The sequence below is a fragment of the Carassius auratus genome, chromosome 48 (assembly GCF_003368295.1).
Source record: "Carassius auratus strain Wakin chromosome 48, ASM336829v1, whole genome shotgun sequence".
Taxonomy (NCBI): Eukaryota; Metazoa; Chordata; class Actinopteri; order Cypriniformes; family Cyprinidae; genus Carassius; species Carassius auratus.
In genome coordinates, this window is record NC_039290.1 from 10102805 (window position 1) to 10117711 (window position 14907).

The 14907-nt window shown below is 32.2% G+C and overlaps 2 protein-coding genes across 3 annotated transcripts; both read left to right on the plus strand.

The window, feature by feature from the left end:
* Window positions 1–2: 2 nt before the first annotated feature.
* LOC113065824 (anaphase-promoting complex subunit 10) lies at window positions 3–4486 on the plus strand. The gene is made up of 5 exons (XM_026237354.1): window positions 3–156; window positions 1533–1652; window positions 1755–1845; window positions 2631–2751; window positions 4072–4486. The coding sequence occupies exons 2-5, from the start codon at window positions 1538–1540 to the stop codon at window positions 4300–4302; spliced, it is 558 nt and encodes a 185-aa protein (XP_026093139.1). The 5' UTR covers window positions 3–156; window positions 1533–1537; the 3' UTR covers window positions 4303–4486.
* Window positions 4487–6998: 2512 nt separating this feature from the next.
* Window positions 6999–11286, plus strand: LOC113065383 (cell wall protein IFF6-like). 2 transcript variants are annotated; one of them, XM_026236603.1, is made up of 8 exons: window positions 6999–7147; window positions 7664–8056; window positions 9365–9385; window positions 9587–9666; window positions 10261–10369; window positions 10451–10564; window positions 10742–10918; window positions 11070–11286. In XM_026236603.1, the coding sequence occupies exons 1-8, from the start codon at window positions 7114–7116 to the stop codon at window positions 11132–11134; spliced, it is 993 nt and encodes a 330-aa protein (XP_026092388.1). In that variant the 5' UTR covers window positions 6999–7113; the 3' UTR covers window positions 11135–11286. The 2 variants fall into 2 exon arrangements, with proteins under 2 accessions (XP_026092388.1, XP_026092389.1); XM_026236604.1 differs by having other exon boundaries at window positions 7001–7147; window positions 10261–10363.
* Window positions 11287–14907: the final 3621 nt, after the last annotated feature.

Here is a 14907-nt window from a genome sequence, read left to right on the forward strand (position 1 = left end):
GACGCCACCGGTGACGTGCTCAGAGCGCGCCGATGTGAACAGCTCTCGTGTTTACAATTATATTTGTATTATATTTTTAAGAAAATGTCTCTAAATTAACGTTAACTGTGGAAACAGGAGAAGGAAGACACTTTGTTCGAGTGTTTTTCAGGGACGGTGAGTAACTGTGTTTTTTTTCTTGTTGTAAAGAATAAAGGTAACGTAACGTTAGTTGTTTTTGAGTAAACTACTGCTTGATGTTCTAAGATTAAAACTAAATTTAAGTCCTTGTTATATTTTAAAAAAAATGCATTTATTAAGTGGTAAGGTGTATTTGTCAGGGTATTGTGATTATTGTAAATACCACACAGTAGAATTTTCTTAACCATATTCATATTACATGACTTTTTGTAAATTGAACAATGATAAAACGCCACACTTCTGAAAAACGTATACACTTTTAACGAGGTCTCTTCTGTTCATCATGGCTACATTTATTTGATCAGAAATACAGAAAAAAACTGTAATATTGTGAAATATTATTGTCATTTTAAATACTGGTTTTCTATGTTAATATACTTTAAAATTTAATTTATGTATGTGATGCAAAGTTGATTTTTCAGCATCATTACTCCAGTCTTTAGTGTCACATGATCCTAATATGCTGATTTTTTAGTTTTAATTTAGCTTCTTAATATTTTTTTGGAACCTGTGATACTTTTTGTGAATAAAGTGAAAAATAACACCAATTATTTAAAATTATAAATATTTTCTAACAAATAGTTTATCACTTTTTATTAATTAAACACATCCTTGCTGAATAAGAGCATTCATTTCTAAATATATATATATATATATATATATATATATATATATATATATATATATATATATATATATATATTCCCTATACAATAGAATGTGTCCTGTTTTTTTCTGAGTAAAAATAATGTCTATCATACATTTTTAACATGATTTACAGAAGATACCCACTAAAATGTAATTCAGTTTAACAAAAGCTTATAAACCCAAAAAATTCATCCATATTTAAGAATCACTAGATGACAGTAAATGACTCTGTTTAAGGATCAGATTGCAGCCCCAAAAACTAATTAATTGCAATTTTAAATCTTCACTAATCTTTGCCACCATCCTTCAAACCACTAGTTTTTCCCCACTTTTTAATAATTTTCAAATTTAATAAAACTTTAAGTGTTTTTTTTCTTCCAATTTAACATGCATATATCTGTTACGCTGAATGATGAAGAAAGTAGACACTTTACTTGCATTTAATATGCTTTTCATTAGCAAATTTAAGTGTGTGTGTAAAATAATGTTTTTTTTTAAAATAATAATAAAAAGATTATACCATAGTTGTAGTGTTTTAGGCATGTAATACTATATTTCTCTGCGATTCTTTCTAAGTCAGAACTCCAGATTTATGTCAAATGTATGTGTAAGCCAATATCACACTGTATCATTTCAGCATCTTTTATTCTTCCTGTGGGAGTTTAATTCCATCCATGTGGTCTGTCCTCTTTTATACTCCTCAGTTACCATGGCGACCACCACTAAAACCCCCCCAGGTGCAGACCCCAAGCAGCTGGAGCGCACGGGGACCGTCCGAGAGATCGGATCACAGGCCGTGTGGTCGCTGTCCTCGTGCAAGCCAGGTTTGTGTGTGTCTCTGTGTTTGATGATTGCACACCTGATAAATGCATCTCTTGTTTTGCTCTGTTTAGTTGTTTCTTCATTCAGTGTGTTTCTGTGTGAAGGGTTTGGAGTCGACCAGTTGAGAGATGATAATCTGGAGACGTACTGGCAGTCTGACGGCTCTCAGCCACATCTGGTGAACATTCAGTTCAGGTAGAGCTATGTGTGCATGCATATATATATATATATATATATGTATATATATATGTATATATATGTATATGTATATATTAATATTTAAATTCCTAGAAAAGTGGAAAATTATTATAAGGTCAGGGAAAAATCATGTAGGTTTATTTATTGAGTACTCGAAAATATTTAACTAATTAAATTAAGTTTGTGTTTACATTTTAAAATATAAGTTTTTTAATCCTTATATTGTAATAAATTAAGTCTTAAGACCCAAAATCAATAGGGACAGTGAATTTCAAGTATTTTAAAACAATATTTAATTTAATTTAGTGTTTTAAATATTTAATTTAACTTATTTTATGTACCTCTCATTGATCATTAAATTTTATTATATCATATAAAAGCATTATGTCTAGCAACAATCCTGCTCTCTAGATACTAAAAAGGCATTAATATATATATCTCACAGACAGTCTTTAAAGTTTTTGTAACTTAAGTTGTCTGCTCAAATTCGGTCTCTTGTATTGAATTGTCAGTGCTGATTACATATAATCTCCACACTCTGCTGATTTTCTATTAAAAATAGTTCTGTGCTTATAAAATTAGGCTTTAGACTTATTTAAACAAAACTCTGACCTGAGATCAGTACATACAGCATGTTTAGTAACAGTAAAACATAATTATGATGCATATTATAATGATCATATTCACAGCGTGGGCTCCTCCCGAGGTCTGTTCATGCTTCTGCTAACTGTATGTGTTTCAGTAGATTCAGAGAATGTTTCCTCTCTGTTGTGTCCTGTCAGGAGGAAAACCACTGTGAAAATGCTGTGTATTTATGCCGACTATAAATCGGATGAGAGCTACACTCCCAGCAAGATCTCGGTCAGAGTGGGAAACAACTTCCACAACTTGCAGGAGATCCGGGTAAGAAACACACATCACGTCACAGTCATAATCTATGTGTGTGGTGCTGTTAGCATTGAATTGCTGTGTGTGCCCCCTTTTGGACTGATGACTGAGTGACCCTAATGTATACTGCTGTTCAAAAGTTTGGGATCAGTAAGACTTTCAATTATTATTATTTTTTTTTTTTAAAGAAGTGTCTTCTGCTCATCAAGGCTGCATTTATTTGATCAAAAATACAGAAAAAACAGTAATATTGCAAAATGTTATTACAATATGAAAAAATAGTCTCTATATTAATATCCTTTAAAATATAATTTATTTCTGCGATGCAAAGCTGAATTTCCATCAGCCATTACTCCAAAGTAAAGTGTCACATGATCTTCAGAAATCATTCTAATATGCTGATTTATTATTAGAATTTTTGTCAAAATAATTTTTGGGGGAACTTTACTTTTTTCATGATTCTTTGTTGAATAAAAAGTTAAAAAGAACCGCATTTATAAAAAAAATATATATATATTTATATTCTAACAATATAAATCAACAATATCTACTAAATCTACATACACAACTTTACCACATCCTTGCTGAATAAAAGTTTTAATTTCTTTCAAAAAGAGAAAGAACTAAAAATGTACTGACTTTAGAGTGTATTGTTAGAAAATATTTCTATTTTACAAAAATGCTCTTCTTTTTAACGTTTAATTCATCACAGAATCCTGAATAATTCCAAAGGTCCAAATATATATATATATATATAAGCAGCACAACAGTTTCAACATTGATAATAAATCAGCTTATTAATATGATTTCTGGAGTAATGATCATGACTGGAGGAATGATGCTGAAAATACAGCGGAGCATCACATAAATAAATTAGATTTGAACGTATATTAAAATAGAAAATTTTTATTTTACATCATAATATTTCACAATATTACATTTTCATCCGGTATTTTTAATCCAATAAATGTAACCTTGATGAAAAATCATAAAAAAGCATTACAATCCCAAACTTTTGAACAGTAGTGTATATTTATAAATGTGTATGAAGAAAAACTATTTAAATATAAACTATATCATAGAATAAAATATTAATAATATATATTAATAAAAAGTATAATAGTATCTCAATGATGCACTATGGTCTCTATCTTCTTGCATAGTAAATCAATGCATAGCTCAAATCAACATTCCCTGTGCATTTATTGATTCATTCAGTATTTAATCTTATAATAAGCAAAATAATGTGCATCTTTACCAGATGAATCCTTTCTTTGTGACTAGAGCGCTGTTTTTTTGTGTGTTTGTGTGTGTGTGGTGTGTGTGTGAGAGCAGCAGCTGGAGATGGTGGAGCCGAGCGGTTGGATTCACATCCCTCTGTTGGATCTGGTGAACAATCCCATCAGGACCTTCATGATCCAGATCGCCGTGTTGGCCAACCACCAGAACGGACGGGACACGCACATGCGGCAGATCAAAGTCTACACGCCCGTGGAGGAGAGCTCCATCGGCAAATTCCCACGATGCACCACTGTGGACTTCATGATGTACCGCAGCATCAGATGACCGGAGCTTCTGCTCGAATGGACGGATTTAGATGCATGCACTGCCTTCCCATAAGACTCTGTTCTAGAATTAAATGGTTTCAGATGGTTTAAAATGTGATTTGTAAAGAAAACAGTTCAAAGTTAATTTTATGTAAATGCAAATCTACAGGAAATAAATGTTGTTGTTTTTTAAACAAAGAAAACCTGTCCTGTATCCCTTGATTGTGTATTACAGAAGAATGGATCAGTTTAGCTTGCTTTATCCATTTGGCAGAGGATTGATCGCTCAATTGCTTGCTTTTATATGCAGCTCTGCGTTTGTATCAGTCCCAGGTTGCTACAAAGAGACCTTTTAAGGAATAACTACAAAGTTTTTGAGCTTAATGCCATACAGAGATAAATATTCTTATTTAAACATCCAAACATATCTTCAGAAGTTCAGTTTGAGACAATCAGTAGTGAATATCAACAAACACTTTTAATTCTGCTTGTATTACCATTAATGATTAAATAACATTTTGTGGTTAAAAGTGTAGAATTTCTAAAGTATAATATGTCAGGCCTTTCATTTAGTGCTTGTAGTTAAACATTCTAACACATCTATTAGAAAAGTAAGAGGTTGTCATTATTATCATTATCAATACAATAATATTTTTAGGTTAAAAGTGTAGGATGTATAACACAAAATGTAGTTCTGTACATTTAAAAGTTAAAATTTAGGATTTGTTAAGCTGTAGTACTTGTAGTTCACATTTAAGCATTCAAACAAATCTATTAGAAAAGTAAGAAGTTGTTTTATTATCATTATTAATACAATAATATTTTTAGGTTAAACGTGTAGGATTTATAACCCAAAATGTAGTTCTGTACAAGTTATGATTTAGGATTTGTTTAGCCGTAGTACTTGTAGTTCACATTTTATCATTCAAACAAATATATCAGGTGAGGAATAGAGATCTAGTTTTATGACCATTATTAATGAATTTGTGTGTGTTAAAATTGTAGGATTTATAACACAAGATGTAGTACTTGTATAGTTAAAATTTTATTGTTAAAATTTAGGATTTTTAATGTAAGATGTAGTACTTGTAATGCACATTTAAACATTCAAACAAATCAATCAAGGAACAGATATCTAGTTTTATTTTCATTATTAATGAAATAATATTTTTGATTTAAAAGGGAAATATTTATACTGTACGATATTTCACTTCTTGTATTTAGTACTTGTAGTTCACATTTAAATGTTCAGACGTGCATTAAAAAGTTTTGTTTGAGACACTTAGTCGCGTACATATCGACAAAAATATTTTGATTTTTGGGTCAAAAGTGTAGGAATTACAATGTACAGTATGGCACTTCTTGCATCCAGTACTTGTAGTTCACATTTAAACATTCAGTCAAGTTTAGTTTGATACCCTTTTTGTGTGTAAATATTTACAAGCATATTAAGGCTGAATGAATAAGAAATATAGATCCCATTTATGAGGATTATTAATTGAATAACATTTTGGGGTTATAAAATAAGATGTACTTGTACTTCACATGTAAACATTTAAAAAAATCTATCAGGTAAGAAATAGATATCTAATCTTACTATCGTTATTAATGGGGTAACACTTTTGGGTAAAGAATGTAGTATTTATAATGTCAGATGTAGTACTTGTAGCTCACATTTAAACATTTAAACATGCATTAAAAAGTTTAGTTTGAGATACTTATTAGCATGTAAATATTGACACGCACATTTATTTAGACAAGTATTCAGATAGGAAACAGTGATCTGCTTTTTTATTAGCATGATGAATAATGATAATTTTTGATCAAAAGTGTAAGATTTATAAAGCACTTTTTGCATGTAGTACTTGTAGTTCACATTTAAACATTTCAGATATGCATTTCGAAAGTTTAGTTATACAAGCACAGCAAAATTCAGCTTTGTTTGAGAGTTATGGCTGTAATGTGGCTGGTTTACACCTGCCGTGCCATTTTTTGAAAACATTTACAACTTTGCTGCATAATTTTATTTATTTACATTTTTTGGCTTTGTTTTATTGCCCTTATACCTCACCCAGTATATTACCTTATACCTTTTCCTTTTTTTTGTATAGCTAATTGCTTTACTTATGAGTTAATTATTCTATTGTGTAAGTGCAAACATTATGCTCAGCCTTGGACAAAAAGGTCAGATCAGTAAACACTTGTCCACCAGGGGGGGCTCTTTAGCAAAACAATCAGATGAATGTTCACTACAGGCTAAAACGGAACTAGCAGCATACTAAACTTAGAATGCATTTCATTGATTTGAACTTTTGCAAAACAATAGGTGTAAACAAAGCAGATCAAATGTTGCTAAATGTCTTATTTCTTTGCATTAGTTATTTAATTCTAAATCTGATCATGATTATGCAACTATATTTAAAAATTTAAATATAGAAACAACATGTAGCCTGTTTGTTGCAGCCAAACATTTCGATATGCATTGAAAAGTTTACTTTAAGAGACTTAGTAACATGTAAATATCAACAAGCATGATTAGAAAATTCATTAGGTAAGGAAATTAAATAATTAATTATGGAATAACATGTTTGGCTCAGATGTATATGATGTAATGTCTTGCATTTCATGCTTGTAGTTCCACTAGAACTTCCTCTGAGCAGTTAGAAAAGGTGCATGTTTGCATGTGTGTCTCTGTGCTGCTGACATCCTGTTCAGGCCCTTCTGTGGTTTGCACGATTCGGAGGCGATGATGACAAACTGTCAGAGAAAAAAAATTCAGTTTAGGTGGAGCAGGACCTTTACAATTAACCAAAGTAAACCGGACTGAAAGATGCGCACTTACTGTGTACTTCTACACATTTTTGGTGAGTTAATTTAGTTTTTATTTTTTAGTTTTTTTGGGGGAGTAGTGTATGAGCAAAGCTAACTAATTTGATCAAATGTAACAATATTTATCTTCTTTGTTTATATAAATAGAAAACGCAAATATGTGTCTGTTAAAACATTAAATTAGTTTCTAGAAAAATACAATTATTTATTAGTTTTAAACGTATATATATATATATATATATATACAAAATAAATATTTAATATAATATCTCTTCAGTACCAGTTGTTTTCCCTTTGTTAGTGATGAGATTAAAATAAAAAGCAAATGCTTCTCAAACAACATTTCTCCTGAGAGAATTATTTCTCCTAATGAATGATTGATGCAAAATGTTATAGATGCTGAGTTTAATAAACCTTATATATAATCACACTTTATTTTTAAGAACCAATTCTCACTATTAAATGATTATTAACTATGAACCTTTTGTTCTATAAGCTTCTAGTTTGTTGCTTATTAATAGTCAACATGCATTCTTTCATTCTACTTTCAGCTGCTCTCCTCTTGTGTGATTATGGGATGTTCTCCAAGCCGTCACCGTCTCCTTCAGAGATGTCCACCACTGCAGTATCAGCCACATCTGACTCTCACACTACTGGGATGACAACAGAATCAGTAACTACTGGGAATGACACGAGCTCGTATACCTCTGATGAAGAAGTGTCAGCTGATTTTAAAAATACAACTGAGAGCAGTGGAGAGGATCCTGAAAATGATTTTAAAAGTCGGAATGAAAGCGTCAATGTAGTGATCTCTTCAACCACACATCCATCGAGCACCACACATCCATCGAGCACCACACATCCATCGAGCACCACACATCCATCGAGCACCACACATCCATCGAGCACCACACTTGTGAAGCACCATAAAGAAGAAAGCATAGGTTGGTGGATTTCTTATGAATTATTAGGTGGTTATGTTTAATGGAAGCTGTTACTGTAGTATTATTAGACTGTGTCTCTGAATGCCGTTATTACTTATAGACATTGTCTTGTGTATTTGTGTTGGGACAGCCATTGAGCTTTCAGCAGAGTTCAAGCGCAGTCTAGATAGTGGTTTGAAGGGCTTGTATTTGTAATATATAAATACAGTAAAATAGTTAAATATTTTTACAATTTTAACGAACTGTTTTCTGTGTGAATATCTGTTAAACTATAATTTATTTCTGTGATGTTCCGCTGTATTTTCAGCATCATTCCTCCAGTCTTCAGTGTCACATGATCTTCAGAAATCATGAAAATATGATGATTTGCTGCTCAAGAAACATTTCTGATTATTATTAATGTTGAACACAGTTGTGCTGCACAATATTTTTGTGGAGACAATGATACATTTGATTTTTCATGATTCTTTGAAGATAAAGTTCAGCATTTCTTTAAAAAAACGAATCTTTTGTAACTTTATAAATGAGTTTACTTTCCCTTTTGATCAATGTAATGCACCTTTGCTAAATAAAATTATTAATTTCTAGATGCTGATTTATATAAAATTCAGCTTTGATCACAGTAATAAATAGCATTTTAACATAATACATTCACATAGAAAACTGTTATATTATAATATTTCTCAGTAATAATATTTCAGAGTTTTTAAAGGATCTTTGATCAAATAAATGCAGCTTTATACATTATTTCATACTTTTGACTCGTATCATGATGACTATTCTGTGTTTTGAAATTTGTGGAAAAGTCTGTAAAATACTTTTTTAATAATAAAACAAAACACATTATAAATAGTGCAATTATAAGACAGAAGTGGAGCCAGAAAAGAAAAGAAAAAGTGGACTTTAAGATTTTTTTTTATAATTTTACATGCATAGCAGCTAAAACATACAAGATGTTTCTGACAAGTTGAGAAAATAGCAGAAAGCAGGGCGGCTTTGAGATGTGAGTGTGAGTGAGTGGGTGAGAGATTGAGCTCGTTCCTTGCTTTTGAATGTAGACTCACCACATCAGCAACATCTCTCTCTCTCTCTCTCCCTCTCTCTCTCTCTCTCTCTCTCTCTCTCTCTCTGTTCTGCATAGTTTTAACAGCATGCTTGTAGACTCGCACCAAAGCTTTTTATTCATCACAAATGGTTATATGATGAACTGCATGCTCTCAAAAGCAGATAGTGATTTCTCAGTGTATCTGAGCTCATTCTGCTGGGTCTTGGTTGGTTTGTTGTAACGCGATCGTTGTTCTGTTTCAGATTCAGGAAAGTTAACAGGAGGTGAGCTCGACTCTCTGCACATCACAGCGTCTGCTTCGATGAAGATAGGAAACGCATCCTTTCTTCCTGTCTTAATGTTTCTGCACACTCCACTCTTTTATTTACTCTGACACATTAAAATCACGTTCATGTGCTGACGTTATACCTGTTCCCTTTATAAACATATAACCACAACATCACATCTCTGTTTGTTGTTGACAGGCATCATCATTTTGGTCCTCATCCTGATCCTGATTTTTTGTCTGCTTGGCATTTTGTTTTTTCTGAGAAAGAAAGCAAGGGTAAGATTTTTATTTTTTATTTTTTATTTTGTATGTTTTGGATCTTTATTAGTAAAAATAGCTATGTTTACTTGCTTTTCTTAAGTAGATTCAGTGATATGTGCCAGGAGAGTTTATTTATTTATTATTCAAAAAGCATGCAGCGTTCTGATTGTTAGCTAAGAATATGTTTTGAATTTAATTGATTGATTTTATGTTTGTTTACTTACCTATTTCCAGATGCTTTAAATGCTCTTTAGGTATTATTATTATTAAATTGCTTAAATCACTTACACCAAAGAGTCACACTGTCATTTCTTGCAAAGATTTTATTATTATCGTTTAAAAGTGTGTGTCTCCAATCAAACATCTTAAATGAATAAAATTAAAATCTAACATGCATTACTTAATCATTTTAAACCCTTTTAAAAAAAAATGTTTAAAGCTTTAAAATGCTCATTAGGTCGAGAGCTCACTAAGGTTTGGAACAGTCACTGACATTGACAGGAATTTTGAATTTATTCTCTCAAACACACACACACACACACACACACACACCTAGTATAAAGTGATCTACAGTATTCTAATTGTATTTCTCTTGCACTGTGATTGTAGAGTTACTCGTTTGATTTGACTCGTGTCGAAGGACCTGGCAATGATTATGACACCCCGCTCAAGAGCGACCAACAAGGCCTGAGCTATGAACAAACCAACAAAGGCAAGTGTGAGTGTAAAACACACACCTTCATGTGTGCAATCTGCTCAGAAACTCACAATCAACCCGTGTTCACGTCTCTCTGCTCAGATCTGCCTGTGTCTTTGAATTTCATACAAGAAGACAAGTCTGAGGAAAAGACCAATTCGATAGCAAACGGCTCTGCAGGAGAGAAACCCGAACAAACACCTACCAGTGAAAACGGTGAGGTGCATCAGCGCTCGCTCGTGACAAAACCTGATGCAAACAGCAGCATTTTACATTGCTTTGGCAGAATTGCATGCATTTTTTGCATGCATGATGGCCACTGTTTTCCTTAATTGGGAGGAAAATGAACGGGTTGTTTGTATTCACTTTATTGTTTTCCATATAATCTTAAAGATGCCCCAGAAGAGAACAGTTTGTCTTCAGACTCGAGCTCGTCCACGCCAGTGAAGAAAGTGGAGTTTAACCTGGATCTGGATCTGCTTGGGAGTGAATCTGAATTCAGTGGTCCGACCGAAGCCGAAGCAACAGATGCGGCGCAGAATGAAAACAACAATAATGTCACTAATGCTGGTCAGTACAACCAAGAAAATTCATTGGCCAACATGCCTGAGGAATGATTTAGGCCTCTTATTTAAAAAAACAAAAACAATGTTATACATTTTAGGACCATGCATATGCAATACTGTAAGTTTACACTCTCATTGGGTTTTATGCATTACAGGACGAGGAACAGCAGAAGAGATCTTCACTGAAATCAGTCTAGACGAGCCAAAGGAACATGCATAGCGTGTGTTTCCCATCCAACAATCAAGATCTCTGGTCTAAATATATGATGCCTGGATCCAGACTATATGAGTGCTACCGAGTCGGTAACACTTTATAATAACTGCACACTATTAATCATTAATTAAGCATTAGTAAACAGATAATTCATAATTTATAAAGCATTAATAGACAGTAATAAGCAGTTTATAAATACAGATATAAATGCTTTATTCTTTATTTAAAAGCATATCTATAATGTGTTTAATAATTGTATTTTCATACTTTATTCATGATCAATGTATCATTTCTCAATGAAGTATAGCATTATTTACAAACCAGTTATTTAGGAGTTGCCAGTGATTCATAAGATCACAAGAAATGTAGTAAATTCAGGTAGTTATAAAGCATTTAGTAGTGGTCAGTTAACTATTCATGTGAGCTCATCTAAAGTGAGTCTAGTTATGCCTTGTAAAGCATTTATAAAGGATATTTAAAGGCTCGTTTATCTTCTAAACAAAAAACAGAAACAAACACAACACAGTGATACAGAACATAGAAATATTAACTTTAAGCTTTAGCTTTACAAGGCATAAATAGTCCTCGCTTTAGATGAGCTCACAAAAATAGTTAACTAACAACTACATATGTTTTATAACTACCTGAATTAACCCTGAATTACAGTAGAAATACATGTTAATAAACCATTTATTAACACTATAAGTAACTATTACTATATGTCTGAATAAAAAGATGTATGAATGCAAATTTAAATAGTTTATTAATAATTTACTTAAAGTTTCTAAGTGATCTTATGAACCATTGACAACTCCTTAATAACTGGTGTGCAATTAATGCTATACTTAATTTAGAAATGATAAATTAATCATTAATAAAGTATGAAAAAACAATTATTAAATACATTATAGTTATGCTTTTAAATCAGGTATAAAGCATTTATATCTGTATTTATAAACTGCTTATAAATGTCTATTAATGCTTTATAAATGATGAATTAACTGTTTCCTAATGCTTAACTAATGATTAATAGCATGCAGTTATTATAAAGTGTTACCAAAGAGTCCTTTTGACATCCTCACTTCAAGTTTCATCTAGCGTTAAAAAAGATTGTATACTGTACATAAAAAAACAACATTGAATCATTAAAGTTTATGTAAAAAATGTTAGCATACGAATGCTGTATAAAATAATTTGTGGCTGTAATAAACGTTCTCTGTGTAATGCAAGTGTGTTTTTGACTGATGCTTTCTGTTAAAGGGACAGTCGCCCTCAAATCAAAATTAAGTCATCATTTACTCTCCCTTGTATGCCCATCTTTTTTTGTTTCTGAACACAAAATTAGATTATTATATCCCGTGCCTTTTGTTCATATAATGGCAGACAGTTCTGGGTAGATTACAAATTGCATGATAAAAACTGTAGTCAGTAATGTAATCTAGATTACTCGTTTAAGGTAATGTATTCTGACTAGATGACTTATGACGGCAGTGTTTTGTAACTTGCATAATTATTCATCTCATACAGTTCATCTCATGTGAGGTTTAGGTCCTGGAGGTGATTGGAGATGTTTTTCTTTAAGTGGTCACTTCTGTGGTCGACATCTTTAAGGACGGCGCATCGAATGCTTAGAAAATACAATGAATGCCTACCTTATCAGTCTTCCCTTCTGAGACTTCAAATTAATTTACATGACACTTATACGGCCGTTATGTATTCTGAAAGCTCTCTCAATTCAATATGACACACGGTAGACTTTTTTAAGAAAATATATTATGGAGAAATCTTTTAGAAAAAAGCAGAATTGGGGAGAACAACTAAATTATGAATAATTAACTGCCAATGTGCATAATCTGTAATCACGTAGTCCATAAAAAAGGTAAATGTAATCTTATTATGAGCATATGTCTAATTACAAATATGACATGTAATGCAGATGTTGCACTGGATCATTCTGCATACTTTTGCATCTTTTTCTAAAAAGCCATTATGCAGGACATTTGTTTTCATCAAAATGAATTAAAATAGTGAAATGCAAACTCGGAATAGGATGCAAACCTGCAATAATTATATGCTAAACAACACAAATGTATCTAATCCAATTTTATTAACTAATGTCTTTGTTGCTGACCTTTGATGATCCAGTTCAACCGTACTAATAAGCAAAAATGACTTTAGATAAACTAACAACTGTGCTTCATTGTTTTTTTATTGCTGAAGACTGCTCCTCTGTTTACAGACGTGCATTTTGTATTTGGGTTTGTTCATTACACTTTTTGGTGTGAAATTGCTTTTACATTTGCTATAAATAAAACTTCTTACATGAAAATCAAGCCCTGCTCATATTTAAAAAGTAATGCAAAAGTAACGTAATGCATTACTTTCCATAAAAAGTAACTAAGTAACATAATTAGTTACTTTTTAGGGAGTAACGCAATATTGTAATGCATTACTCTTAAAGTAACTTTCCCCGATACTTGGGGGTGATGCATTACAGTAACACAAGTCATGTCATCTCATTGCTTTTCCAAGTAACTGCTAAGTAACACATTACTTTTAATTCACAAGAAAAGAGATACTTTATCAAATACAGTTACTTTGTTTCCCGTTTATTGATTGACAGCTCTCCTGTGTGCTGTTTATAACATGGTCTTACTGTAGTGCTAGTGACCAAGATATTTCATTTTTTGTGAAGTAGTACATTTAGTAATAAATATATGAATAAACAATCAATTATTTCATTTGCACATTAAGAGCACACATGGGATGTATATAAATATACAGTTTTGTCTGCTTTAGGATTCATTTTGAAATTGAATACAGTAAAGAGGTTTAGAGACAGATTTTTGTTCATGTATGTGAAATTTAGTTATATTTTCATGTATTCTCCTTTGAGTAGTCAAACAGACCAAAGAAAAGTTACATATTAGTGTCTTTTATTTTATTTTAAAGATGTTTTCTTCAAAAATAAGAGATTGGATGAGCATTAAACTAATCTGACATCAGTTTCTCTTCCTACGAAGAGACAAAAACTTGGATTAACTCATTTTTACATGATCAAATACAATAAAAACTTGACGAAAACCACTGAAAATAGAAAAAAAAATTAAATGCACACTTAGACAGACTTAAAACTGAACTATAAGGAGCCACGTATCCCATGTTTCCATTGAGAAAAGTGGATTTCTGGCAATGCTTTTACTGAGAAACTATGTTTGTTGTTTAGTTATTTAAGGTTGCATATGTCAGAAATGTCCTGTATGTATTTGTGTTTCACAGAAACTGCTGCTGGTGAGGAGTACACACCCAAATCAGTGTGAAAGTGTGTCTCATGTCAAGCTTTTCGATGCACTCTGTAACAGCCATCAACCCAATGTGTTAAAATGATGACCTCGATGTGGGCTTGTGTCCTAATTGGTGATTTATTTCGACTGGTTACCAGTGTGTGTCTTTCCTACATGTGCACCCGAACTGAGAATTGTTCTTCCTGTGTGTAAGTGTCAGTGCAGTCTGTTGTGCATACAGGACCGAAACGAGAGTGACATTAGTCAGGGTGTCTAAAGATAGCTGAGGAAACTCCCCTGTCTGACGGGAACTGTGGAACATGTTTGAGAGAGCACTAGAGCAGGACAGCTTTTCTTCTGATCGAGCTACCTAAAGGTCATTGATGCTGAATGTTCATGTTAAAGACACAGGAAGCAGAATGGAAATAGTGTGAGACAGCGCCCTCTTCTGGAGAAAATTAACAAATGAACTGCAGATAGATGGTAAAGTGATAG

Excerpts from the sequence above, each read along its gene's own strand:
- LOC113065824 (XM_026237354.1), top strand. The coding sequence starts at position 1,538 with ATGGCGACCACCACTAAAACCCCCCCAGGTGCAGACCCCAAGCAGCTG. Across the intron at positions 1,653-1,754 it reads GCTGTCCTCGTGCAAGCCAG|GGTTTGGAGTCGACCAGTTG; the intron begins GTTTGTGTGTGT and ends TTCTGTGTGAAG. Across the intron at positions 1,846-2,630 it reads CTGGTGAACATTCAGTTCAG|GAGGAAAACCACTGTGAAAA; the intron begins GTAGAGCTATGT and ends GTGTCCTGTCAG.
- LOC113065383 (XM_026236603.1), top strand. The coding sequence starts at position 7,114 with ATGCGCACTTACTGTGTACTTCTACACATTTTTG. Across the intron at positions 7,148-7,663 it reads TGTACTTCTACACATTTTTG|CTGCTCTCCTCTTGTGTGAT; the intron begins GTGAGTTAATTT and ends TTCTACTTTCAG. Across the intron at positions 10,370-10,450 it reads ACAAACCAACAAAGGCAAGT|ATCTGCCTGTGTCTTTGAAT; the intron begins GTGAGTGTAAAA and ends CTCTCTGCTCAG.